Below are 26,385 nucleotides of genomic sequence, written 5' to 3' on the forward strand. Positions count from 1 at the left end.
TTCATATGAGTCACGTGATTTATACAACAGCAAAACACCCTCCAGTCCCGCAAACATGTTCATTAAGGAAAGCAGCTGTGTCTCCAGCCAGACCCGGTAGGCAACTCTGAATATATTTTGCTTATCCATTCCTCGCATCCGTCAGCCGAGTCTAGGACTGAGCACCAGAAGCTGCTCGGCACACAGCTGGCAGTGGGGGAGGACACACATTCGAGGGAGCGAAATGTAGAAAACCTCTTTTTGATCCACCACCACTTTCATGAACAAGAGAACAGCTACGGAGGGGGTCTGACTCAGCAGAAGCTTTGTCTCCAGTCCCAAACCTTTAGCTCTGCCCTTGTCCAGACCCCTGGCTCTCTCTTCCCTGCTAAACCAGGGACCCAAGCCATATGGTGGTCCCAGCTGTGGGCGGGCAGTGGAGATACTCACCAGCAGGAGCCTTCCAGAGAGGCAGTAGCAGCCAGGGTGGCAGGTCTGATTAGCCTCTCGAGGCGTGCTGAGATGGGCACAGGAGGCCGGGCCCTGGGCACAGTCCAGCCACTGCTGGCCTTTGGGACACACACCTGGCACCGGTCCTGTAGACACACATGGCAAAAGGGCAGCCCAGGATCCTAACACAGGAGAGGCGTCAGTCCTGGGCACTGAAGATGTTGCCGTGGAGGCTGTACTGTTTGAATGGACAGGGCTGCAGGGGTCGGGGTGTGAGAAGTGTCTAGCCTAGTGGGAATGAGAACTAGAGTGTCCCCGAGGCAGCCCTCACCTGCACAGGGCTGCAGGCTGCAGGCAGAGAACTCGATGGGGGCATGTGGGTCACCGCCTTGAGTGCGGTTTCTGTAGCCACCGCCACAGGGCACTGAGCATGGAGTCCAGGAACCCCACTGTGCACCAGGTCCTGTGGGTAGCATTCTGGTCACTAAAGGTCACAATACCCGGCACACCCCTTTCCCAGGCCCAGATATCCAAAGCACCCCCCCATCCCATCTCCTTTCTCATCCTGTCTCCCTTTACCTGCACGATCGCCTTCACTTTAGGGGACCTGGTGCATTCAGAGAGGAAGCGGCTGGCCTTTAGAGAGGGTCTCTCTTAGGGAAGGGACTAGCAAGGATTCTGAGGACCCATCTCTTAGTGGTATCCCTTGGGGAAGTCCCTTATATCACTCATGGGGGCCTGAGGGGGCATGCCGGGCTTTTCTCTGGAAGGTTCTTTCAGGAAGTCCCAGGCCCTGGGTCCTCACACTCACCGCGGCATGGCCTCAAACTGCAGAACTCAGCGTCTATGTTGGGGCCTTGGCATTCGGCACCCCCAAAGGCAGCTGGCGGTGCGGAGCCTGCTCTGAAGCGCCGTCGAATACCCACGTCACAGCTTCGGCTGCACGGACTCCACGGCGTCCAGGGGCTCCAGCCACAGGCCACTGCCAGGGTGAGGGGGCAGATGTCTGAAACCAGGCCAGGCTGTCCCGAACCCTGGCTTTTCTGGGACGTTCCCAGCACCCCCAGGAGGCTATCTCTGAAGGGTTTAAAGTCGCCCACGTCTCTGAGCACTGACGACACGGAGGAGTACCTGGACAGAGCTCCGACGTGCACACCATTTCAGCAGAGATGCAGGTGCTGCCAAGAGAGGGCCCACTGAGTCCCAACCGACCGGTCCACCCAGCCCTTGCCCTTGAAGCACTGGATACCTGCCTCAGGGACCAGGGATCTGGGCCACCAAATGTACAACATGAAGTGAATGCTGTGGCTTGGACTCTCCTGAGTCCCTCCCAAGTCCACGCCCAGTCGGCGCCGTGACGCCCCAGGTGGGTGCCTTTGTCACACGGTTCCATCAAGAAATACCTTTTCGTTTCGTGCGCACATATTAAACAACATTGCGCACGACTTTAAGGGACAGGGCTAGGTAGCGGCAATTGAGAAAGAGCCACAATTCTAGAAGTGGACATATTTTTTGCCCTTCCATTTTCCTCCAGTGCCTGTTTGTCAAACACTGGTGGTTCCAGAAAAATGACCTGGCGGAAGAATCAAGGAAATTGGGGAGGGCCTATAAAGAAAGGAACTGGGGGAGTCACCAGGAAATTAAAAGAAAGAGGAAAAATGAAGAAGAAATCCGAGGAAAGGGGATGAGGTGGGGGGATGTTAGAGCGCCCTCTGCTGGCAAAACCTGGTGTCGGTTTGAGAATTGTTTGTTTCAAAGAGCAGAACCCAAGGGATTCTATGAAGAGAATTATTTTCAAGAAAGAGAAAACGCCTTCCAGAAGGGCTCATGATCCCCCTCCCCAATTGAGTAGCTATGACAAGTGATGGGTTACCGGCGAAGTGAAGTCCATTTTCTTTAAGGACGTGACCCCTACTGGGTGGACCATTCTCCAGAGGATGGCGCCATACCCAGGAGTCCACAGACAACAATAACAATAGCATTAAGTTGGAAGGGGCTGGAGTGGATCTGAAAGTGGTTAAGGGGAGGAGTGGGGGTGAATAGGATCAAAATAATCATATGTATATATGAACTTGCCAAGGAACGAAATTACATCTTTAAAGGAAGCCCCTCTTCAGTCTGTAGTCCCATTCTGCATAGCACCGCGATCTGTCTGAAACCCAGCCTCCCCGCAGTCAGATTGGGGCAGCATTTCTCGTGGATACCTGTGTTGTAGCCGGTCTGCCCAGGAACCAAGCTTGGCGTGTTATCAGCTGACCCCTGCCCTCTGGCCCCCGCACCCACAATGATGAGTATGTGTGCGAGTCTGTGTCACCTTGACTGTGAATCCCAGCCCCTCCCTTCGCGCCGCCTCTCCCCGGCCTGGTCCCTACCTTACCCTCCACTGGCAGCCTACCAGTTGTTGCAGTCCAGGCGAGCCGCTGCTCCCGGCGCATAGAGCTGCCCATTCAGCTGGCAGGGGCACCGGCTGCGGGGCAGGCAGCTCGCATTGTGCAGGAAGAGACCAGGAGGACAGCTGCAGCCTGGGGCACAGGAGCCGGTGCACTCCACCCCGGGGTCCTGCGCCAGGCACAACTGGGGGCACGGACCCCCCTCCTTGTGACACTGCTCTGCTGAGCGGAACACCATGTTTCCTGGGCACCGGGCTAGATGGGAAGATAGAGTCTGAGCAGGACAGCAGGGAGGCTGACAAAGGCCTGGGGTGAGGAAGTCCCTCCTCTCCCGACATCTCCCATTCCCTCCCCTTTTCCAGAGAGCTTAGCTCCCCTGGATATGCATGCTCTTGAGAACAGGAGGACACCAGTGTCTGGGCCGGGAGGCATGCCCAAAGGATCAGGGAGAAAAGGAAATAGACTTTTCTGGGCTGACACTGTTCCCCTGAGTTTTGCCTGTGAGTGGGCTCTGCCTCCAAGGTCACGTGCCCTTATCAGGGACAAGTAAAGTGTCTGGCTCAGTATCTGGTTTCCAGAAAATGGGAGGAAGAAGGGACCCGGAGAGACATTGGGAATCCTGAAGGCTCCCTAGCTCTCTGTGGGCCGTTCTGAAGCCAGAGGTCAGCTAAGTGAGATGGGAAGGCTGGAAAGGTCAACGCCCTAGGTAGATGCAGCCACCTGGAGAGTGTGGAAGGAATGAGGCACCTGCGCACGGATGCATGTTGCAGTCTCTGGTCTGAGTGTGGGGTCCCGGGCACACAGGGTTCCCAAGAGCAAAGCCAGAGCAGCTTCGCCCACGAGTCTGGGTGCCGCCATTGCAGGAGGCTGAGCAGGTGGACCAGGAAGCCCACAGTCCCCAGGCACTTGGCACTGTCAGGAAGAATGGGGGCCACAGTCAGGGGCAGCAAGACGTAGGCAGGGGAGGGAGGGATTTAGTACAATCCAAATAATGTCGATCAGAGTCTCCCCTTCTAAAGGAGGCTTTGGGTGGGGGTGGGGTGGAGGTGGTTTAAGGGCAGCCACCAGGTTTGCTCTCTCCCCTCCTTCCTGGGGGGTCCTTTTCTCACTAAGGTTCCCAGCCCCACCAGGACTGTCAGGCAGTACCTGGGCACACAGGCAGGCTGCAGGGCTCCTCCTGGGTGGCTTCTCCAGGACAGAGTATATCCCTGGAGCTAGGGCACAGCCGAGAACGCTGCCTCCAGCCAGGGTCTCCCCCGGGGACAAGGCAGCTCTGGGAGCAGGAGGACCAGGACATCCAAGGCGTCCAGCCTGGTATCTCTGGAAAGAAAGACAGTTACAGACCTATCGTATAAAGACTCCAGACAGGCTGGTCAGAGGGGGGGCGGGGTCTGGGTCAGGTCCAAAAAACCAAGAGGCTGTGAACGGTAGCATTACTCCCATGACTCACTCTGCTCTTAGGACCCTACCCTACAACTCCACTCTGACCTTCCCTAAGGCAGAGCCTTCCGTGGAACCTGGCCAAGCTCATGCCTGCACTTTCCATGGTTCAGCCAACAGTTAGCAATACATCCCCCACCCTCAGTCCCTCAGCCCAGCTCTTCTAGATTTCTCTCTATGGGAAACCTCGGAGTCTCCTGTATCTGTGACCACCTGCGTGAGATCACCATTCACTCCCCACTGACTCCAGGACCCACTTCTCAGCCTCCTCCACTCATTCCCACCACCTTCCACTCACTCTGCTTCATATGCCAACAGGGATTAGCCAGCACTGATCTCCCTTGATACCTGCATCGCCTGAGCAAAGGGGCAACTGGCACCTTTATCCTGCCCCAGAGAGTTCCTGTCTGCCCTGGGGGCCTGAAGCACACAGCCAGCCCAGCAGGCTCGTTCTTCCAGCCTCTGCATAGACCTGCCCCCTACAAGGTGGCCTGTCCAGGTACCCAGGATGCCTACAGGAAAGCCCGTCTCTCCCACGCCAAAGCCCACTAGCCTAGACCAGTTCCAGGACCATAGCTGGAGTGGATGGCCCCACTTCACCTCCGCTTTCTGGCTTCAATACCCACTGCAGCTTGTGTTGGGGTTCAGGCAGGAAAGGAGACATGGGGACACCAGCCTCACTAGCCAGGGTACCAGCCAGGACAGGGGATCAGGGAGAGGAAGGCAGTCTCCTGCCTTACAGTACCTGTCCCACACCCTGTGAAGCAGGCCTGCAGCTCCTGCCTGTCACCTTCACACGGGGCACCTCCAAACGCCACAGGAGGGTTGGAGGGGGACCTGAAGAGAGACTTGCCTGAGCATCTGCCTTCCTCCTACACCACCCAGCACTCCTGCCTTCCTTATCCTTTCGTCATCTGTTCGCTGCCCTTCCTACCAGGGTGGCCTGCTCTGATCCTTCCTCCCTATCACTTCCCCTCTTCCCACAGCTCCACACCTGAACCTGGCCCTCACTCCAGAGCCACAGGAGCGATCACAGGGAGTCCAAGGGGACCAGGAAGACCAGCCACAGGACTGGGCGCAGCCCCCTGGCTTACACCGCAGTATCCCATTCTCACACGTGCTGCAGAGAACAGAAGGGACGGAGGATCCCTCAGCACCAGAAAGCCATGGCCAGTACCTGCTCTCCACTCGAACCCTCTCTTGACCCAGCGCCCTCCCTGGCCCAGCACCCTCTCTCACCCCAGGACTCAACCCTGGGCCAACACCACCCCTTAGCCTAGCATGCCCACCATTGGCTGCAGTTGTCCAGCAGGAAGGGCAACCTGGGCTGCCTCAGGTCCTGGCCTACCAGGCAGGGGCATTCAGAGAGAGGCAAGCAGCGAGAGTCCTGGAGGAGGAGCCCAGGAGGGCAGCGGCATCCTGAGGGCATGGAGAAGTCACTTGGGGACAGTGCTGGGCTGGGGAGCGCACCTCTTCCACTTTCTGGCCCTGCCTCACCTTCCATACAGTGCCCGCTGCAGTTCCTGTTGCCTTCAGGGTCCAGGCAGGAGGGTGGACATGGGGGTACGAGTCCCTTCTGGCACAGCTCAGCACTCACATGTACGCGGCCTGGCTCACAGTCTGAGTGGAGAAGAGCACAAGTAGGGTGGGCACCAGCAGACCCGGAGACAAACCCTTGGGCTCCACTGTGGGAGATCCAGCTTCCCTTTACCTGTGTCACCTGGGCAGAGCTGCAAGCTGCAGGGCACCCTCTCATGGGACGGCCCAGGGCAGGGGTCACCACCATTCTTGGGTGGGGGGTCCACACAGCTCCTCTGGCGACTCTGGTGGCCACCTCCACAGGAGACACTGCAGGGCTCCCAGGGTCCCCACTCTGCCCACGCCCCAGCCACTGTGGAGGAAGAAGAAGGTCCACCAGGATGACTCTGAGGGGACGGGATACAAAGGCAGAAGCCTGAGGTGGGCACAACTGGCAGCTACCGAAGCTGACACAAGGAAGGTACCAAAGCCAGGGGTGGGAACCCGACGCAGGAGCTGTGGACAGCCTACTGTGTGTGCGGAGTTCTCAGCAGCACATAGGGCAGCCTGGGAGCCACTATGTTGGAGTCGCTGAACAAAAAGGTCTACAAGGCCTTCAGGTATGGTGCCAGGGACAAGCAAGTGGTACAACTGGCTGTCCCTGAAAACACTCTCCTATGCTGTCTCCCTTCGTCCTCACACATGGAAACATGGCTGCAGGTAGAATGACAATTACCAGTTTACAGCCTGGGAGCCCTGAGTGAAGGGATTCCCTCGGCTACCTAGGCAGGCAAGGAAGGGAGTGAGGGCAGAGGAGGGGGTGTCCTCACAACCTTTTGAAGGCTTCGATCACATGGTATCATTGTGCTAGAGTCTCAAGAGACTGAACCCAGAGAGATCAGGGTACTTGGTGAGGGTCTCTGATGTGAACCAGCCCAGATCTCCCACAGCAAGTGGTCAATCTCTACCCCAGAAAAAAATCTGGGGCACCAGGCTACCTGGGCAGGCTTGTACGAAGCAGGACTGGCTACGGAGCTGGTCCATCAGACAGCTGCCTCCAGGCAGAGGAGGTCTCAGGAGCTCCCGGCGTTGGAAGATGAGGCCCAGGCCACAGCTGCGGCTGCAGTCGCTCCAGCCAGACCAAGGTGCCAACACACAGTCCACTGCAGGGGACAACACGGCAGGGCTTCGAAGGAGGTTCATGCAGGGACAGGACCCTCGGGACTGTACCTCAGACCAGCGCGTACCACAGTTGTCCTCATCAGAGCCATCCTGGCAGTTCAGTTGCAGGTCACAGCGCTGCTCACGGGGCAGGCATTCCCCACTGCCACAGCTCAGCTGACTTGAGGAGCAAAGGGCCCTTGAGGCTGGCAACCCAGGGAGGGCAGTGGTGGGCACAGTGAAGGGCCAAGCACTTGCTGCTAATTTGTAATTTGAGGGGAGAGAAGGGAGCCGGATGAGAATCTGAGTCCCTTGAAATTCAGGCCAAGAGCAGGACAGTTTGCTGAACAGAGGCTCTGGCCTTTCCACTCCTCCCAGTGTTTCTGGAATCTCCCACCCAGGATGAGCCCACATAAGGTCTTTGTTCTACACAGCTGTCACAGTTTCTCTACTTGTAGGTATCCAGAGAGAGGTCAGTACGTGCAAAACAGCCCTTCTCCTTGGTTACCCTCTTTCTGAATGGGTTCTCCCTGGGGTTCCAGTTTCTGGGATTGGTTAACATTTTTTCTTCACATTGGAAGACTAAGTTTTGATCAAAATTATCTACCTTGGATGGATGGATGGATGGATGGATGGATGGATGGATGGATGGATGGGATGGATGGAAAGATGGGCAGAGACTATATGGATAGATGGATGGATGAATATGGGGGCACATGGATAGATGAATGGATTGAGAGATGACTGTGTGAATGAGCTAGCTAAGTAGATGGTGAATTAATAGATGGGTAGACAGGTAGGTGAGTTGGCAGGTGGAAGGGTAAATGAATAAATAGATTAGATGGATGGAGAGAGAGATGGATAGAGAGATGGATGGACGGATGGATGGAGAGATGGATAGAGAGATGGATGGATGGACGGACAGATGGACAGACGGACGGACGGACAGATGGATGGGTCAGTAGACTAATGGATACACAGATAGAAAGAGGGATAGGCAGATTGACTAAGTGACCAGATGTATGAATGTGTGGATGGAAAAAATGAGCGTGTGTATGGACAGGTAGGTTTAAGGGTACGTGGGTGAGGCTAGAGAGGCCTCAGTAGCTAAGAGCTCTGCTTGCTCTTCCAGAGGGCCCAAGTTTGACTCCCAGCACCCACGTGGTGGTTCATAACCATTTTAGTTCCAATTCCAAGGGATCCAATACCCTTATCTGGTCTCCACGAGCACACACATGTGCATACATCCACACACACACATACACAAAAACAATCAAAACAAATATTTTTTTAAGTAGAACAAGTGGATGATAGATACATAAAGAGGTGGGCGGAGCAATGGATAAGTAGGTGGGTGGGTGGATGGATGAATGGATGGATGTGTCAATAGATTAGTGGGAAGGTAGACTGATGGATAGTTGAGTATCTTCAACAGCCAAATAGGTTTAACAAAACAGGCTGGGACCCAATGCCTATCCCATTCTCTTCATTACCTTCAAAGACACTGGTGCTCCTAGTTGCAATTTCTCTCCATTCCCTACTGTCCCAGCCCCTCCCACGCCCTTCCCGTATGAGCTCCCAGACCTGAAACCCTCTTGCCATCTCCAGTGCATGATACAGCCCCTCCAGCTCACCGCAGTGCTGCTCATCGGAGCCATCAAGACAGTCCTCCGTCCCGTCACACAGCCGCTCCTGTGCCACACAGCCCAGCACATTACAGGGCATCTGCCCAGGGTCACAGTGCGTGGGTGGGAAGGGCCTGGGGGTGACGCTTCGGCCTGCAACAGGACAGCAGCGTAGGACGCCAGCTGACTTGGGAACCAGCCACCCTTACCCTTCCTCCTTGGTCACTTCCTATCAGTCCCCAGCTTCCCTCCTCTTAAGTGTCTATGATACCCCACTTTCTGCCCCTTTTTGGGGGGGCGGGTAATGAAAAAGGAGTGAGTTGGGTCAGGAAGCTCGGGTCCTAGGCCCATTCTATCAAAAATGACCTGGAGCCATGTGACCTTGATCCATATGACAAACCTCCCATGGTAGCTTCTGCTCCTCACAGAGAAGCTGGGCTCACACAGGCTGTTTAGGCAGAAGAGTCTTACCAACAGGAGTTCCTGGCGTGACTGAGTATGGGGGACGCACCGTCACAGCAGCCATTCCTGGGTGTAGGCTCTTGGCGCCAGGAGGAAGGGTGGAGACGGTGGTCACTGTCTGCATGGATTGCTCTGAAACAGACAGAGGAGTCTCAGGAGCACGGATGGGACCTACTGTCTTCCCTGAGGCTGGAGGAAGGCGTCAGCTCCCTGGCCTATGAGAGGTGGCGAGACAGACGCTGAAGAGGGCACCCCTGGTTCCCACACGGTGCAGGGTGATCACAGCTACCACAGGGCACTCAGATCAGAAAGAGGGTAGCACTCTGTCACCCAAGGAGCACGAGACGAGTGCTAAGGACAAGGAGGAGAAAAAACAAACAGGTTTGATCTAATCCTGTACACAGCAACTACCCAGAACAAGTTCATCATGAAAGAAGGCATTTAGAGGTGGGAAAGAACTGTCATTTAAATGTAACAGCAGAAGGAGCAAGCATGACCGAGGCTCAGGATGAGGACATCGCTGCTGATGTGAAGAAACTGATTTTGAGCTTCCTGACAGCTCTGATGAAAAGGCGAAGCAGATGCTCATTTTCTGCCAAAGCATCCATCTTCAAAGACAGCCTCCTTTGGAACCAGACTTATAATGAGACTAGGATTCATCCTGTGAGCCTACGTGTTGCAAATGTGACTCTTTATAAAAGACACAAAGACATGTGCAGCCAGACTATGGAACAACTCCCACCGGAATTCATGGAGAAGAGCCGTCGACTCTCATCCGTGAGAGAGCTGAGGCACGCAGTTAGCGTGGTCTGTCCACTATCTCCCAGGTTAGCCAGTACAAGCCTGCTGCTCTGGCGGTCCACACCCATCCATCCCACACTGAGACAGCTCCCCTGGGGCCCATGGTGCAGGTGGCTGATCAGTAGCTCTGGGGAAGTTTGCACATGCCAGGCAGGGTGTCCCTTTTTCTGCTGATTCCTGAGCTGGGCACCCTGCCCACTCCTGTGTCCACTTAGGACATTTGTTGCTGACAAACAACTCAGTGGGCAGAGAGACAATGATGGGGCCAGGTGGTTTCTCAGCTTCTTCAAGGAGACTGATCCAGGATAGGGTGAGGGGACTGCATCCACCCTACAAGACAATTGCATGGCCCTACAAACCCTCTTCGTCCCCTCAGACCTCACATCCTGGGTCTGGTAGGCTGAGCAGGCCAGGAGCTGGCCATGCACCTGCTGACCAGTGTCTCTTGACCCTGTAGCTCTCTGGTCTTGGGAGAATTAGGAGCACAGGGGAGTTCAGCCTCTGGGATGCTGCTGCCTTTGCTCTGAAGGGCAGGAAATGACAAGGACGGGGCCTCGGGAGGGGATTAGAGTCTGTGCACACACCTGTACTAGGTATGGATAACTCCTGATCGGGCTGCTGGTACTCCATGTCTGCCGGAACCTGCAGAGGAAGAGAGCTTAGCCACCCTGCTCAGGCCTCCAGGGCAGCTCCACAGGGCCTTTCCCAGAAGGCCACAGCTATCTCCTTCCCACCTCTAACTGTTTCCGTAAGTCCAGAACTGAGGACAAGGGTCATGTCCTGCAAGGTAAGTAGGCTGAATACCCCAAGATACTGGCCCTCAGAACTCCTGACCAAGCTAACCTCTCTCCTGCAAGGCAGATGAGCTAGGCCTCCTCGGGCACCGGTTCATACCCTCACTGGCCTACCCGTGCAAGCACTTCATCTCTTTTTCCCCAAAGTCCAATGGAAAGCACCCTGACTGCCCGTCTTCATGTCACAGATATCCCCATCCTTCAAGCTTCATGCCTGATGCCTCTGGAGACCTCAGGCATAGATTGCAAAAGCAGATGCTCCGGGGCCTTCTCACCTTAACAGAGTTCTTGTACCCCAGACCACACCATGTCGGTACCCTGCCCTGTCCACCTCTGCACTGACCTGTGTCCCCAGCACTCAGCACTCCACCTAGCACCAAGCTGGTAGGTAGCTCAGCATCAGGAAACACAAGTTGGAGGAAAAGTCACTGAATGTGTAGAGAGGGAGGACAGCGCAGGTGCAGGAAGCACGTTGGTGAGGCAGTGAGTCACAAATTCCCACTCACCTCCCTGGGCTGGGACGGAAACTTTCCAGGCTGAGCGGAGGAGAGGGCTTGGGTCCTGGCTGTGGAATGGACTCTAGAAAGAAAAATCACCACAGGGCTCCAGGGAATCTCCCAGCCCTGGAGATTAACCATCTTAAAGGCTTTGGGACCAGGGTAGGGCATTCAGGAGGGGCGCTGCCCACTAAGGCTGGATGAAGGTGAGTTGCAAACTGAGCAGGGTTAGATCATGTTGTGATCATTGGAGACTAGGTGAAGCCCTCCCACTGCCCGCCCTGCAGGACCAGGTAGAAACTGAGAGTCTCTATCATGCCAGGTGGTGATGGTCAGGAGTCACCCTTAGCTCAGGAGTCACCTTTGAGGGTCGCTAACCTCTAGATATTAGGAGAATGTCCCAAATCCAAGGCTGTCAAGGTGGGAAGGGCCCAGAGGCACCTGGCTGTGACCCCTCAGCAGTCATGGTTTGTAAAGGCAATCAGGGCTCCTCCCATTCACCTTTCCCATCCTGGTTCAGCCCAAGGCCAGGCCATACCTGCTAGTGGTCCCTCCGTGAAGGGGCGCGCAGCCCTCCTCATCAGAGCCATCCTCACAGTCCGCAGTACCATCACAAGGTCCACCCTGCAGGGCACACTCACCGCTGGCACAGCGGTGCCTGGTCCCCGGACATGGGGGTGCCGATGGGGACACTGTGGAGAATATGCTACTAAGGAGTCCTGGCTTCACACTGCCCACTCCTGCCCCTCCGGCTTCCAAGCTCACCTTCACGTGGCTTACAGCCCAGCAGCTCCACCCGCAGAAAGATACTGCGCTCGTCGCTGCTGCTGTGGTGGCCGTTGTGTGGCCACACCCGGACGTACCTCGCTTGTACCATCTGGCCGAATGTCCATACCTCAGGGGCCGTATGGTTCCAGCTCTCCGGGGAAAGCTGTGGAAGACATCATTTGCTGCCCAAGTCCCACCTCTTGCTCAAGATGTCACCGTGACTCTGCTTTGGTGCCCTTCCTGAGTCCCCCGACCCTCATAACCTGGATGTTACTCCCACATAAAGCAGGGGCTCTTTAAGAAGCTGAGAGTGACCACCCGTGTGAACTGAGTCCTATAGCTGCAAGGGGTCTGTCTTCCTGGGGAGGATGCCAACCCCTAAAGGGATGGTGCCGTGCCGGGGCTGCTCTGTGCTTCTGAGGGCTGTTACAGAGTCACGTGTCTGTCATGTGTGCAGATTCTAAGCCACTTTTGTGTTTCCAGATGTCCCTGGACTCTCAGCTCCACCTGCTAGTCGGTAGCTGTCCCACAGATGTCTAATGCAATGACTGTCCCTCAGGGGAATGAAAGTCCCTTGGGGACAATGGCTGTGGTATCCACGAGGGGGTTTGTTGGGTCACCTGCCCCAGGGCACTGGAGTGCTCAGTACCGTGGGTGGACGCAGGGTACGAGGCAGAGAGTGGAGATAGTCATGCCACTGTAGGCCATCACTGCTGAACTGGAAGGACAAGCTGGTGACGTAAGCAGCAGAGGAGCCAGCCCGCTGCACCATGATGCCTGACGGGGGGACCGGGGCAAGGCAAAGGTCAGCACTGAAATAGCCACCCATTCCCCATGCCCGTCCTGTCCCCTTCTCCTCACTGACCAGTTAGGTTCCGAGGCTGCAGCAGGTCCAGCTGCAGGTAGAGTGGCTGGGTGTGCCACTCAGCATAAGCACCCTCTCCAGGGCCAGGCTCCACCATGGGAGCTCCCACGGTGGCAGCCCAGGCGGTGGGTTCCGGGTGCTGGGAAGGTGCCCTCATGGGCAGTCGGACCAGGCCCAGGGGAGAATAGCAGGCATCTGGGTTCAGGAGGAAGAGGAGTAGGCTCAAGTTGGGCAAAACAGAAGGCGAAATGGGCACTTAGGGAGCTACAAGGGGAGCTGGGGGGACAGGGGACAGAAAAATGGAGCAAGGGGCAGAGCTGGGGAATGCAATTTGGCATGGGTGACTTTACGGCCTGCAGGGTTGAAGGCAGGGGACCGTACCAGTGAGCTCCTTTACCCAGATGTCTGGCAATCGCTAGGGCAGCCCCTCTCAGCATCCAAAACAGCATACAACTTACCTCCCACGGGAGGCAGGACATGGGTGACGAGAGGGGCTCCGGGTTCCGGGCTGAGGGTGGAGCCAGGAGTGGCCATGGGGACCGATGTCTGGTTCTTTCCTGTGCAGAGACCCAGGGGTCAGGAGAAAGAGTGGGGGAGGCTGCCACCAGCCACCAAGCCAGTGCTCAGGCCCTCCACACTTCCTGGAACACGTTCCCTCTCATGGCTTCTCAGGAACAAACGTCAGCTGGGAAGGGGTTTTTCACCTCCATTGACTATTTAGAAAACAGAATTAAAAACCCCAGGCCAAAACAACTTTTGGATGAGTGCAGAAGACGTGCAGATCCTAGCCTAGGCAGGCGTTAGGAAGAGACCCGTGCAGTGAACAGCCTAGGTAACTGCAAGTGCTGGGTGGCTCCAGCTTCATCGTAAGGACTCCTTTGGGCTAAGGAAACCGCCTCCTTACTCCCTGTCATAGTCTGCCCCGGATTCCTCTCTCCTTGAGGCTCTTCTGCCGCCCCTCAGACCCACTCACCAGGCAGCGCACAGTGGCAGCACGATTCTCCCATGCCCTCCACCAGGACCCAGCCCTGTGGGACAGAGAAGCCAAGCCACTGTCCATCCCTGAAAACTCAGTTTCCCCAAGCCTGGCTGGCTCCATACCACCTCTCCACAATCTCAGACCTCTCACCTGGGGGCAGCCGCCCAGGGGGCAGTAGGGGGAGCAGCGTGTGATAGCCCCGTGCAGACACTCACACACCACGCAGGGGCCCCCACGCCAGCGCTCCCCGACACGGTGCATGAGGCCCCACTGCTCACAGCCCTCACAAGACTCCGTCTGGCACCTGGGAGGGGAGACACCATTACAGCCTCCTTCGGGAGGGAGCTTACTCAGAGCTACCCTACCCCCACTTGTGGCTTTCAGTCATAAAACTGAGAGAGTCCTGGGTAAATGTTTGGTCATGCTATAATCCCGCTCTGCCCCTGCTCCTAAAGGACCAACCGCAACAGGCCCAAGAGAATGGGAGGGAAGCACTCTGGGCCAACACTGCAGGTTAACACAGCCCACCCAGGAAGAGCCTCTACAAGCCTCACCAGGGGCACTCCTCAGCCCCTAACAGACACACAGACCCATTCTTGCCACTGGAAAGCTCTATCTGTAGGTTCTGTCTGCTGGCTCCTAGATCTAGCAGGAACAAAACTGATGTAGGAGACAACTGAGGTGTCAATTGAGGGGTCAGAGAACAAGTTGCTAGTCTGAGGGTCTCTGGCAGATGTGAAACACCCGTCCCAAAGAGGGACTCAGAGCCACCTTCCTAAGCAGTGGTAGAGGACAGATTGTGTCCCTGCTCTGTACCTGCGGGCTTTGCGGTGGATACCACGGCACTGGCGACCGCGGCCAGAGAGGCGTGGGTTGTTGGGGCTCCGGAAGGACCACTGGAGGCTCTCGCTGCTGCAGGGGCCCAGGCACTCTGCCCAGGGGGACCAGGAAGACCAGCCACAATCCACTGGAAGATGACAGATGACCACAGGGCTCTGTGGTCTGGGCAGGGAGCAGGCCCCCTGGGGAAGGGTCTGGGCAGAGGCTTACCAGCACATTCTGGATTGGGCCTGCAGCGACGTGGTCGGCCATCCTGGCAAAAGCAGAGCTGGCAGCCCATCTTGATGCGTTGCCCAGGCCAGTAACGGATACCATCCACCAGGCAGGGGCATTGACTGGGCCTCACACACAGCCCCTCAGTGCCCAGCACCTGCCCTTCTGGGCACCAGCAACCTAAGTAAAACCCAGCGTTAGGCATCATGCAAAGCAAGGCCTCCACAGACCCGGTCCAGTACCCCCTCACCTGGGCTGCTGCAGGCCCTGTCAGGTGGGCACATAGCCTGACCAGAAATGTCATCACAAGTCAAAGGGCAGGGAGCACAGGGCCTGAATACCAACTGCCCGAAGCAAGTGGCATTGGGGCAGCCTTCCTGGGGACAGGGATCTGAAAATGGGCAAGGGTAAAGACAGAGGTTAGAGAGAGGCAACTGTGCCAGAAACCCAGTGTCCACTACACTAAGCCCCCAATGCCCTCAGTGTCTCAGGTGGTGACTCCTATGCCCACAGTACCCTCCAGAAACCCTTTACTCCTGCTGTGTTCCCCCGCTCTCCCAGTATCCACCCAGAGGCCCCCTCCCCTAGTGTCCAGCTACTCACTCAGTGTCCCATCACCCGCCTCCTCATGCCCTTACTTGTGCTCTCTTCCCCTCTACTCACTGGTCTGGTGGGTGCTACCAGGGCTCTCAGGCAGTAGCGCACAGTCCTTGCCCCCGTTCTGAGGTGGGTGGCACTGCCGATGCCGCATCATGGTGCCCCCACAGGGTTCAGAACACGGAGACCAGGGAGACCAGGAACCCCATTCACCGTCCACTGCAAAGAATGGCCAGGATGGTGTGTGTGCTGGGGTGTGGGCTGTGAGGCAGGGCTAGAGCTCAACAGCCTCTATTGTCCCCTCTGTCTCCAGCACCTGCTGTCCTATTCCTCCTGCGAGATGTGCCTTCCCTCACCTGGGCAGGCCTCGGTGAAGCAGGCCTGTGACTGGTGCTGCAGGCCTGGGCAGTTCTGTAGCACTGGGAGATCGGGTGTAGAGCAGTGTCGATTCCGCCCCTGTGTGCCAGACCCGCAGGTCTGACTGCATGGCTCCCATGGACCCCAGGAGCCCCAAGCCCCACAACCCTGCTCATCCAGGGAGAGCTCTGCTTCATCTGCCAATTCACAGTCTGGATTCCCATCGCAAACCTGGGAAAGCAAAGGGCTCAGACTTCTAGTTAGGTGTACAAAATCTGAGCCTACCCATGTCTGCTTGAGACTCTCACCAGCAGGAAATCAATGCAGGTGCCATTTGGGCAGGAGAATTCTGGGCAGGGGACTCCTGTCCTGTTAGGGCCTCCTGGGGCTGACAGCTCCTCTGAGGAAGAAAGAACAGTTAGCTAGGAATAAACGCCATTTCCTAGATAGCAAGAAAACAGTATCCATACCACAGTCCAGCTCATCTTCGCCCTGGGGACAGTCAGGAATCCCATCACAGAGTTGCTTGGGGTTCAGGCACCTCCAGGGAGCCAAGGCACAGGAGAAAAGGCCATGGCATGATGGCAGCTGGGTAGAACCTGTGGATAAGAAGTGTCCTGTCAGCTGGGCAGTAATGGTACAGACCTTTAATCTCAGCAGAGGCAGGCAGATTTCTGAGTTGGAGGCCTGCCTGGTGTACAGAGCAAATTCCAGGATGGCCAGGGCCACACGGAGAAAGCCTGTCTTTAAAAACAGACAAATAAACAAAAAGAAGTATCCTATCATGCTCCTGTCCCCCACCCCGGTCCTATCCCCCACAGAAGGACCAGAGAGAAAGCCAAGGCATTAGAGAAGGACATGGTGGGAGGCATAGTCCTGTCCTGGATCAAAGGGATGTTTAGAAGGGGCCGAAGAATGGCGCTGAAGGACAGCAAGGGCCTATGGACAGCCTGAAGCCCTGCCTTGTGAGGTAGGCAGGACATGAAGCGCTGATTTGTAAGGGTACAGAGGACTCCACTCAGTTGAGGTGAGGAGAAGCTGTGGATGGTGGAGCCTCCAAACAGACCCACCCTCAGGCCCCTGCCAACACCCACTCTCTTGTTCCTTCTTGCCCAAATATGAACAGACAAGAAACTCCTTTCTACTCTCCATGGGCCCACAGAAAACACACACACACAAAAACCTTCTAAGGCATGGTAAAGATCAAAAAAGCAAAAACAATCGCTAATCTTTGTTGCTAATCTTTGCTATTTTGTGGGTTCATCTTTTCTCACCCTTTATCCCCAAACACTAGATAGGAGAGAAACAAGGGAAAGAAGGGAGGAGAAGAATTAGGAAAATCAATGAATGTAATTTCATTCCTTTTGTTTCTTCTTAGAAACAAATGCAACCAAACCTCCCTAAATGACCAACCACCTCTTGGGGCCCTAGCATTTATGCACCCTCTGAAAAGTTCCCAGAATTCCAAATGTCACACAATTGCAGACAGTATCTGCATCTGGCAAAACCATGCCTCTGCTAGAGCATGAGGCAAAGCATATTCGCTGCTGCAGATAGATCAAAGCAGTCCCATAACCCCACACCTGTGATGAAAACAAAACTATATTATTATAATATTTCTGTTAATTTGTTTGGGTTTTTTCTTTTTGGTTGGTTGGTTTGGTTTGGCTTTTCAAGACAGGGTTTCTCATGTAGCCTTGGGTGTCCTGGACTTGCTTTGTAGACCAGGCTGGCCTCAAACTCACAGAGATCTGCCTGCCTCTGCCTCCCACAGTGCTGGGATTATAGGCATGCCCAACTTATTTCTGTATTTTAAAAGAAACCAACATTCCAGAATTCTCACTACAACTCAGCCTCTGATATCCCCAGTCATGTTCTAGCTCTGCACCAACCTACCACAGCAAGGGGCAATGGCGACAGGTCCTTGGGAAGAGCCAGGCCCTAGTCTGTTAGGCCACCCCTATACAGAAGGACCTGTACAGAGTGAGGTCTGTAGCTCTCACCGCAAGCATTGGGGTCCTCATCTGAACCATCAGGGCACTGTGTTTCGCCATCACACAACTGTTCCGGAGACACGCAGTGTGGGCTGTGGGCACAGGGCACCTGGGACAGCAGGCAGGGCCCACAGCCCAGCTCATCACTGCCATCTGTGCAGTCTTCCTCCTGGTCACAGCGCCAGCCCTGAGGCGTGCATTCTCCACTGCTGCACCGGAACTCAAAGAGGCCGCAGGGGAATGCTGCGGAGGAGGTGTCGGTTAGACCAGCAGGGGTGGACTCCTGGCTCTGCAGGCCCCGCTCGACCTCACACCCTCTCCGTCCAGCACACCTGACTCTTAAACAAGCACACCCCTTCCCAACCTAGTCTCACCCTCTCTTGCATCCGGCAGCTGTTTTATTTGTCACGGGCTTTGCCCTGGTCCCTGAACGGCCATTAGGTTCTCCTTCACTCATTCAGAGGGAGGCCCCTGAACCCCAGGAAATAATTCTGGACCTTCCATCTCTTTCAAACAGTGACCACTTCATTCCAGAGCGCCCAGGCCCAGAGTTTGGCCCAAATGCTTCTTTCTGAGATACTTACCCACCCCTGCCTGGGTATCTCAGGCTTCCAGCTTCCTCACCCTGTTTATTCCCAGAGACTCACCAGGGCTGGCACTACCCGTAGGACTCGGTGCCATATCCAGGGAGCTGGTGGAAGGGTTCTGCCCAATGTCAGCGGGGGGAGTAGGCAGAGATGGCAGAGAGCAGTAGCCAGGTCCCTCATCAGCTCCATCTGGGCAGTCCCAAACTCCATCGCACAGCTGGGTGGTCCTAATGCACGTGCCGTCAACACAAGATACCTCTCCAGAGATGCAGCTTGCCTGCCCTGCAGTCAGAGGAGAGAAGGTGGTCCTGGAACCGACCCCCTTTCGAGACTTAAAAGATTTACACGTCCACATGTCTGTAAATGCACACGACATGTGCGCAGAGGCCTGTGGAGGCCAGAAGACCTCATCAGAACCCCTAGATCTGGAGTTATAGGTGACTGTGAGTGGCCCAGTATGGATGCTATGAGCTGATTTCAGGTCTTCTAGAAGAGCAAGTACTCTTAACCACTGAGCAATCCAGCCCCTGGGATTACCCCTTATTCCATCTCTTTTATGATATCTCCACTCAGTCATTTGCAGGCACCACCTTCATGAGTGGAGACCTGGCACAGGAGGGGGTAGATACACGGGCCTTCAGGAGCTGGACCCTGACAGGGGGGTGCCTAGTGGGCTGGAGGCAGGGCAGGGGCTCCTCACCCAGACAGGACTCTTCATCTGCACCATCCAGACAGTCAGGGTGGCCATCACACAACAGGGCCGGCGGCAGGCAGCGGCCGTCAGCACAGGCCAGAGAGCCAAGGGGACACAGGCACCCCCGCTCATCTGTGCCATCTCCACAGTCATCCTGCCCATCACAGAGCAGGGACAGGGGCAGGCAGTGGCCAGACTGGCAAGCTATCTGCCCCTCCCCACAGCCCGAGGTGGCACAGCCTGGCATGGGGCAAGGGAGCAGGTTCAGGATGTTGTGCTGCCAAGGAGAACCCCAGCCCAAGGAGAAGCAGAATGCCCTCTCTGTCCCTCAGCTCCCACCCATCACCTAAGTCACAGCTCCCGGCAGGGGATGCAGCGGCCTAGGATGCCGTCCTGGGGACGGATGCTGCAGCCTCAGTCAACACAGGGGTGAAAAGGCTCACCCTCCTCATCTGAACCGTCACCGCAGTCGTCCTGGTTGTCGCAAAGCCACCCAAGTGGCACGCAGCGCCCACTCTCTCCGCACAGTGCCTCTCCTTCCGCACAGCCAGATTCCGTCTCCTCACACGGCGCACCGGCACCTTCACAGTGCCACTGACTTTCCTGACACGTGCTGAGCACACGGCGGGGGGAGGGGGGAGGGGACAGCGGCCTGGCATTAGCCACGGGTCAGCTTGCTCTGCCAGAGAGCACAGGCGTCTCCTGTTCTCCCACTCACCAGTTTCCACAGTCCTTTTGCAGCACAGTCCCTGGTGGGAAGAAACCTCCCCCCGACTCGCAGGGACAGGCAGCCAGCTCCACACAGGCGCCTCCTGGGAGCATAGAGCACGGGATTCAGAACAAAAGCGCCCAGCCAAGGCCTGTGGCCTTTCCCCAGTCTCAGTGTCCTCTCCCCAGCAACACACCATGCAGCAGCGTCCCCTCGGGGCAGAAGCAGCCTTCCACACAAGCAACAGCCTGGCAGTGCCATCTGGGCTCGGGATGATGGTCATGGCAGGTGGGGGGACATGGAGAACCACAGGCTTCATATACCTGACCTCCTTCACACTGTAGGGCTGTGTGGGGAGAAGAGAGGCTCTGCTCACTGAGGCCCAAGAGCACAGGCAAGCCAACTTCAGCTGACAGCCAGGGGAAGCACCTGTACCCAGACCTTCCGGTGGAAAGTGAAGGATGCGAGCCCTGTGCATCAGCCAGTCTCACATTCACTCCATTGAGAATAGGGTCTGGCAACAGAGGGAGCACACAGCTCGCCTTTGAACTTGAGTGACTAAATGGCCAGCTGGCGGGACAGGAGAAGTACCTTTCAAGGGGCTCAACATACGGCAGGATCAAGAGATTAGGACACACTCACGGCAGAGTTCCTGGCTGCGCCAACGCACAGGATGTCTGTGCCGGGCACACTCCTCGGCATACGCGGCAATGGCTGAGCAGAGGCATTCACAGTCACCCCCTGTGTCACACCTGTGGGGTGGAGTGGTCAGCCTTTCAAACGTCCCCCTCCCCCCCACCTCTGCATGCCGGTCACACCCACCCTTCAGCCTTCTTACCCGCAGGCGTCATACACACACCACTCATAGTGCTGCTGTGGGGGCACCTCTGTGTGGCATGGGGCAAAGAGTGGCTGCAGTATCACCCCACAGCGGGCCCGGGCCCAGTTCGCCCGATGGGCATTCACCTGCAAGACAGGCTGCTTCTGTGGTCTTCTCTCTCTCTCTCTCTCTCTCTCTATCTCTCTCTATCTCTCTCTCTCTCTCTCTCAGCTATTACACCCCTACCTCCCTTCTGGCTGTCCTTCCCGGCTCACCAAACAGGGGTGTGGCAGATCTCCTGGCTCAGGGCACAGTGGGTTGAGGCGCCAGGAGTGGGCAGCCAGCTCTGCCGTGGGCTCCAGGACTCCTTGGCGGCTCCGCAGGTCATTGCCGGCATCACCATCAAAGTTCCCACACAGCCCAGACACACGACCATGGAAGTGGGGGGACAGCTGTACCAGAACCCGAGTGCCTGGTGGCATTAAAATAAATGTGGCTTCCAGGGCCCTCAGCTGGGCCGGGCAGGAAAACATGTGGGTATGATAGTCCCCTGCACAGGTGCTCCCTCCCACCCAAACCCAGGGTGCTGAGTCCCTCTTCTGGGGATAACTGAAAAGACCAACATCTAGGCGCCAGCTAGGAACCTAGTTTCCTAATTAACACTAGGTTGAAAGACAGTAAAATCCCCTGCACCGGGCTGGATTCAGGTAGGAACTGGCTTCAGGATGAGCTGAGAGCCCATTTGAGGCCAGAAGCTCTAGTCTAGCCCGGCTGAGAGGACCAAATCCACCCAGGGTTATTTTGGCTTCCCTCAGTTCCTCAACAACAGTTATATTTCTAAAACGCCAACTGCTTGTGTTTGGGTACTGGGACGTCAGCCGGTCTATTTTCATTTCTTCCTAAAACTCGGTGTTTTCTAAATGTTTCTTTGGTGGCGCGGTCACGCTTGTACAATGAAGAAAAGCGCAGTTATGAAATTATAATATGAAAGCTTCATCCACTTTCAAGGGCTGTGAAACAGGGGTGGCCGCTGGGCTGGGGGTACTGAGCAGAGGGTGGGGGTGGGGTGGAAGAGAGCAGAGATCTAGGCCCAGCTGTCATACTGGAAATTGGTCCCCAGGTGGCTGTCAGAGGTCAGCCTTAACCTCAGAGCTCGGTTGGCAGCGGGAAGAAGGATCTGGGGGACTCCAGCCCCCAGGGCGAAGGGGTGTGGCCTAAGGGTGAGGGCGGAGCCTGACCTCCGTCCCAGAGCAGCGTGAGACCCAGGCGCGTCGTCAACAGCAGGAAGAGGCCAGCGTGGTGCAGGCTCAGCCCGGGGCCTGTGTAGACTTTGGGGAGCTTTATGCTTACTCCATTCACTGTTACTGCCTGGCCTGAAGAAGAAGAAGGGAGGGTGTTAAGCTTAGCGGGTCCTGGGGGGGGGGTCCTCCCAGCCGCTCCGCCAAACTCCCTTCTCCTTATTTTCTTAGTGACCTTGGGGCAGGTCATTAGAGGACTTCTCTGAGCCAACTCCAACCTACCCCACCAAACAAACCAAACCTAGGAAGGGGCTGAGAGGAAACCCGGCCATGCTGAGAAGCCATGGTGCGGCGCTGCTATTCCCACTACACCCCCCCCCCCCCCCCGCAGTATGGCAACCATCTTCAACAGGTCACAGCCACCTCTAAGCATGTGCACGACAGTGCTGTCCAGACGCACAGCCAACGCCTTGGTACACGTGAGGCCGCTGGCCCCGCAAGGCAGGTTCTGGATGGAGACACTGAAGCGGCCACCAGCCTCTCTCACCAGCAGGTACTCGCAGGCCCCAGGAAAGGTGAGGCCCAGCCCATCGAATGTCACATAGTGGGGGGCGCCAGATGCCTGGCACCATCCGCTGCACCTCTGACCTGTGCACTGCCACCGCTGGCCCCGGCACACACTGTGGGCAAGAGGCAGGACAGAGCCGTCAGCCACAGGGAGAGTCCAGACAGACCCTGCCTGAGTGTGAAGGAGTCTGGAGGGTTCCCAGTATCCAGGCCGCTCAGGATGTCCTGCCCCATCCACCATTCCAACCCCTTTTAGTGAAAAGAGGCATGATGGCTGGAGGGTCAGGAGTCACACAGGCTCATACAGTAACGGCTGACAGGTTCTGGGCGTACCAAACGCTGCAGTCTTCCTGGATGGTAGCGTTGGGTGGGTACCATTGCCCATTGTGACGACAGGGACAAAGATCAGGAGGCACACAGCGCTTGTCCTGGGGAGGGGCGGAAACACTGTTGTGGACAGCTAGGGAGCGGGGCAGGGTCCTTGGACAGGGAGAGCCGCTTTGTTGCCCCACGAGTCCCCTTCCCAGCCTCACCAGCAGCACAGTGCCCGGGGGACAGACACAGCCGTCAGTGCTTCCAGCCAGACAGGAATAGTTGACACTGAGGCTGTCACAGGTGAGAAGGCACGCACCAGGAGCATAGATGAGGTCCTGGGGGCAGAGTGCCCGCTGTGGGGGGCAGTGGAGGGCTGTGCAGTTCCAGAGGCCCCTCTCCTGGCAGACACTGTAGAAGGGGAGATGGAAGAATCAGCCCCAGCATGGGCTCACCTGGCTATCCGAGCCTCCAGTCTGCCACAGCAAGTCTTAGGAACCTAGATACCGAGGACCCCTGAAGCCATCCGGATCCCCTCATACCTAGTGGGATCCCAGCCCCCATGCTAGAGACCTGAACAGCTCAACTGCCAACACCACAGCCCCCAGCATAGATGGGCAAGCTGTTCAGAAGGCCTTCATGTGATGACATCTACAATCCCCCAGAATACCGGGGCCTAGCCATGAAGGGTTTTCTATATTGGGTTAACTGAAGTGTGAAGACCCATGCCGCCGATGGGCAGCACCACTCCATGGGCTGAGATCCTGGGGTAACAACAAGAAGCAAGTAGGCAAAGCACGGGTATTCATCTCTTCCTGCCTCCTGACTAAGGATGCAATATGGCCGCCAGTTCCCTCCTGCTGCCATGACTGCCTCACCATGACGGGCGACGGTATTCCCTTGCACCGTGGGCTAAATAATCACTTCCTCCCTTACATTGCTTCTCGTCAGGTATTTGGTCACAGAAGCAAGTGACTAAGATGTTTACCCCTTGTCCAAAGCAGCAGAGGGAACCCACTGAAGTGCTCCGAAGCCTTTTCCTGCTTCTTTAGGTATAGACCTCATCTGGCCTCTCCACTAACAAAGAGTCAGTCCATCTGAGCCTCACTTTCCTCATCTACCAGGCAGGTTTTTCACCCCCCACCCCACTTTATCAGGCTATGGTTAGGAAGTACAATCAATGCAGTAAGTAGTGGGCGTGGAAGAGCTTCTGCAGCTGACAGCACCCCGCACTGAGGAAGTGTCAGCACCCTGCCATCCCTCCCTAGAAACCCAGTATGTGGCACAGCCAGCCATTGTCTCGAAAGCCTTTCTTCTTCGCCCAGCTCTTACCAGTGGTTGCAGCCTTTCATAGTGGCGGTGGTGCCAAAGGCGTGATGACGGCCTCCAAGCTGACAGTGGCACAGGCCGGGCGGGACACACTGGCCCTCATGGTCCCACAGCAGCCCCGGGGGACAGTTACAGCCAGCCACACAGATGCCAAGCTCTTTACAATCTTCTGGATCCCCACAACGGTGACCACACACTGGGGCACACTCCTGGTACTCCTGGCCACCAGGGCACAGGACAGCTGGACATAGGAATACATGCAAATCAGAAGCCTAGCCACCCTGTCTGGACCTCAGGTCCCTGTACTCTACAGGAGAAAAAAAAACTAGCAATATTCTGGGAAGGAAGGAGTCCCTGCCCCCGCCATCTTCTCCTAATGATGATGGTGGGCCACTGGGAGGGAGAGCTGAGGGGACCAAGGTAGGGTTGACTGGGCGGGGAGACTCACGGCACAGGGTCCCATTTCTCCATTGGAGCAGGACACCCTCCTGGGCGCAGCAGCGTGCATAGGCAGAGAGCACGGAGCACAGGCAGTCCCTGCCAGGGGCACAGCCACACACAGCCTCCAAACACCTCAGTCGGAATGGTTCCCTGTCTACTAGCCCATGACATGCCTTGGGGCAAAAAGAAAAGGAGCAGTTCTTTCTTCACGAATCCCCTTCCCCTGGGAGCCCATTGCTGCCTCCCTGTGCCCTTGGACTCTTTCTTGCATTTTGGATCCTTGATCTTGAGGGCAGAAGAGCAGGGCACCCTAGTACCTGAAAGGTGGGGTCGTGCAGGATGGCACAGGCTGCCTCTGCGAAAGTAAGGCGCTGGGAGTAGGTGCTGCAGGAGGGCAGCGACGTGTTGTCCGCCAAGGGGCACCGTCCATCACCTGACACTTGGAACTTGCTGGCAAAGGCTGTGACACTGGTCTCTATGTCTCCAGCGGGTGTCACAAAGTCATCCTGCTGCTTCCAGGTGAAGGTGCCACACAGACCCTGCACCTGAGCCACGGAAGACACATAAATGTGAAGTACAGTCTTACCTAGCCCAGCCCAGACACGCACTGGCCTCCTAGCCTACCTGGTAGGCATGACGGGGGTCCAGGGTGATGTATGCTGCAGGGTCAGCCACTCCCCAGAGAACCCAGGCCCCGGGCCAGCGCAACAGCAAGAACGTAGAAGAGGCGTGGGAAACATTGAAGCCCTCAGCAGCGATCCAGGGCAAGTCCACATCCCGCCCGTCCACCAGCACTGCTCCTGCAAAAGAGGCCTGACGGTGTGACTGGGAGCCTGTGGGAGCACAGGCCAACAAGAAGATGGGAGCGTGTGTGTCAGTGTGGCATGTGGGAGTAACTAGAGTGCTCCCTGGAGGCCGCCTGTCCTACCCGAGACCACCCCTCCCCTCCACAGCTCAAGAACCCACATCATCACACATTTTTGTATATCCGTTTGTTTGTGCGGTCAGTATGTGGGAGGAACTGGGTAAAGAGAGTTGGCAGCAGGCCTGGGCATGGCAGAGCTGGAGGGATGGTTGCTTGAGAGGGTTAATCTCCTGTTCATGCCCAAGGCCATTCCAACTCTTACAACTGTGTGGCTTGTAGTTAGCTCTGAAGACCAGCAGAAGAGGTCTTGGAAAATATCCTTGAATAGTGTCTGCCCCTGGGCTGGGAGCATGAGGCAGTGAACCGCAGTAAGTTCAAGTACAGGAATCGAGAAGGGCTGCTTATTGGAATCCAAAGGACAGGGACTGGGTAGCCTGAGCTTGTGGGACAGTGGGCCACAGGCTCAGTTCGTACCCCCAAAGAAATAGACTGTGGAGCTGTCTACTCCCCAGAGAATAAAGGCCCCCCGCACTAGACAAGGAGGCAGAACTGAAGCTACCTGAGGATCTGAGCTGAATGTGGGTGTTCCCCAGGAAGACAGAGAGGGCATGAAGGCAGCTTCCAGTGTCACAGGACCCATGTTCCAACACAACCAGCAGCTGGCCTTTCCCAGAGTCCTGAGATGGACAGAGTGGCAGAGGTGTGTGGAGGATCCACGAGAAAGCCTTGGATGACTTCAGTTCCCACCCCACACAGGTGCTGACCAGACAGTCTGTGAGGTGAGGAGCTTAGCCTCACCAGGGACTGACATGGGTGAATGGAGGTGAGTGCATGTGAGGAACTGTGTGTGTGTGTGTGTGTGTTTACTTGTTACAGTGGGAAGATCCCCATCTTTCCTCCCTGTGGGGTTCCCTGTATGTATACATATAGACATATATGTGTATACTTGTTGGATCTACATATATGACTATGTGGAGTGTGGTGTGTGATGTGTTGTGTGTGTTCCGTGTGCTGGCATCTAGCCTCTATCTGTGTGTGTCTACTTCACACGTCTTTGGCCAGGTGACTGGGGAGTCAGCTGCCCTGGATAACA

At 56.3% G+C, this 26,385-nt stretch overlaps 1 protein-coding gene across 1 annotated transcript in view; it reads right to left on the reverse strand.

Moving 5' to 3' along the window:
- The window catches only part of Sspo (SCO-spondin), a 53,366-nt gene that overhangs the window by 21,542 nt on the left and 5,439 nt on the right, over positions 1-26,385 (reverse strand). The window contains exons 13-62 of the mRNA XM_060378779.1: positions 25,852-25,969; positions 25,052-25,227; positions 24,745-24,972; positions 24,435-24,600; positions 23,990-24,227; positions 22,879-23,068; positions 22,679-22,773; positions 22,202-22,458; positions 21,779-21,913; positions 20,816-21,012; positions 20,559-20,686; positions 20,363-20,472; positions 19,917-20,066; positions 19,730-19,823; positions 19,455-19,624; positions 19,018-19,251; positions 18,378-18,599; positions 17,740-17,973; positions 16,207-16,335; positions 16,045-16,136; positions 15,736-15,967; positions 15,446-15,598; positions 15,033-15,173; positions 14,780-14,962; positions 14,546-14,696; positions 13,880-14,033; positions 13,724-13,778; positions 13,209-13,307; positions 12,751-12,945; positions 12,535-12,662; positions 11,883-12,048; positions 11,656-11,809; positions 11,127-11,199; positions 10,411-10,468; positions 9,035-9,157; positions 8,573-8,716; positions 7,025-7,195; positions 6,776-6,940; positions 5,971-6,150; positions 5,757-5,879; positions 5,549-5,678; positions 5,254-5,379; positions 5,005-5,096; positions 3,966-4,139; positions 3,567-3,731; positions 2,825-3,074; positions 1,561-1,607; positions 1,241-1,411; positions 761-892; positions 430-575 (exon numbers count right to left, since the gene is read on the reverse strand). Coding sequence (XP_060234762.1) covers positions 430-575; positions 761-892; positions 1,241-1,411; positions 1,561-1,607; positions 2,825-3,074; positions 3,567-3,731; positions 3,966-4,139; positions 5,005-5,096; positions 5,254-5,379; positions 5,549-5,678; positions 5,757-5,879; positions 5,971-6,150; positions 6,776-6,940; positions 7,025-7,195; positions 8,573-8,716; positions 9,035-9,157; positions 10,411-10,468; positions 11,127-11,199; positions 11,656-11,809; positions 11,883-12,048; positions 12,535-12,662; positions 12,751-12,945; positions 13,209-13,307; positions 13,724-13,778; positions 13,880-14,033; positions 14,546-14,696; positions 14,780-14,962; positions 15,033-15,173; positions 15,446-15,598; positions 15,736-15,967; positions 16,045-16,136; positions 16,207-16,335; positions 17,740-17,973; positions 18,378-18,599; positions 19,018-19,251; positions 19,455-19,624; positions 19,730-19,823; positions 19,917-20,066; positions 20,363-20,472; positions 20,559-20,686; positions 20,816-21,012; positions 21,779-21,913; positions 22,202-22,458; positions 22,679-22,773; positions 22,879-23,068; positions 23,990-24,227; positions 24,435-24,600; positions 24,745-24,972; positions 25,052-25,227; positions 25,852-25,969 — 7,644 coding nt within the window. The remainder of the gene's footprint in view (positions 1-429; positions 576-760; positions 893-1,240; positions 1,412-1,560; positions 1,608-2,824; positions 3,075-3,566; positions 3,732-3,965; positions 4,140-5,004; positions 5,097-5,253; positions 5,380-5,548; positions 5,679-5,756; positions 5,880-5,970; positions 6,151-6,775; positions 6,941-7,024; positions 7,196-8,572; positions 8,717-9,034; positions 9,158-10,410; positions 10,469-11,126; positions 11,200-11,655; positions 11,810-11,882; positions 12,049-12,534; positions 12,663-12,750; positions 12,946-13,208; positions 13,308-13,723; positions 13,779-13,879; positions 14,034-14,545; positions 14,697-14,779; positions 14,963-15,032; positions 15,174-15,445; positions 15,599-15,735; positions 15,968-16,044; positions 16,137-16,206; positions 16,336-17,739; positions 17,974-18,377; positions 18,600-19,017; positions 19,252-19,454; positions 19,625-19,729; positions 19,824-19,916; positions 20,067-20,362; positions 20,473-20,558; positions 20,687-20,815; positions 21,013-21,778; positions 21,914-22,201; positions 22,459-22,678; positions 22,774-22,878; positions 23,069-23,989; positions 24,228-24,434; positions 24,601-24,744; positions 24,973-25,051; positions 25,228-25,851; positions 25,970-26,385) is intronic.

The sequence above is a fragment of the Meriones unguiculatus genome, chromosome 3 (genome assembly GCF_030254825.1).
Source record: "Meriones unguiculatus strain TT.TT164.6M chromosome 3, Bangor_MerUng_6.1, whole genome shotgun sequence".
Lineage (NCBI taxonomy): Eukaryota > Metazoa > Chordata > Mammalia > Rodentia > Muridae > Meriones > Meriones unguiculatus.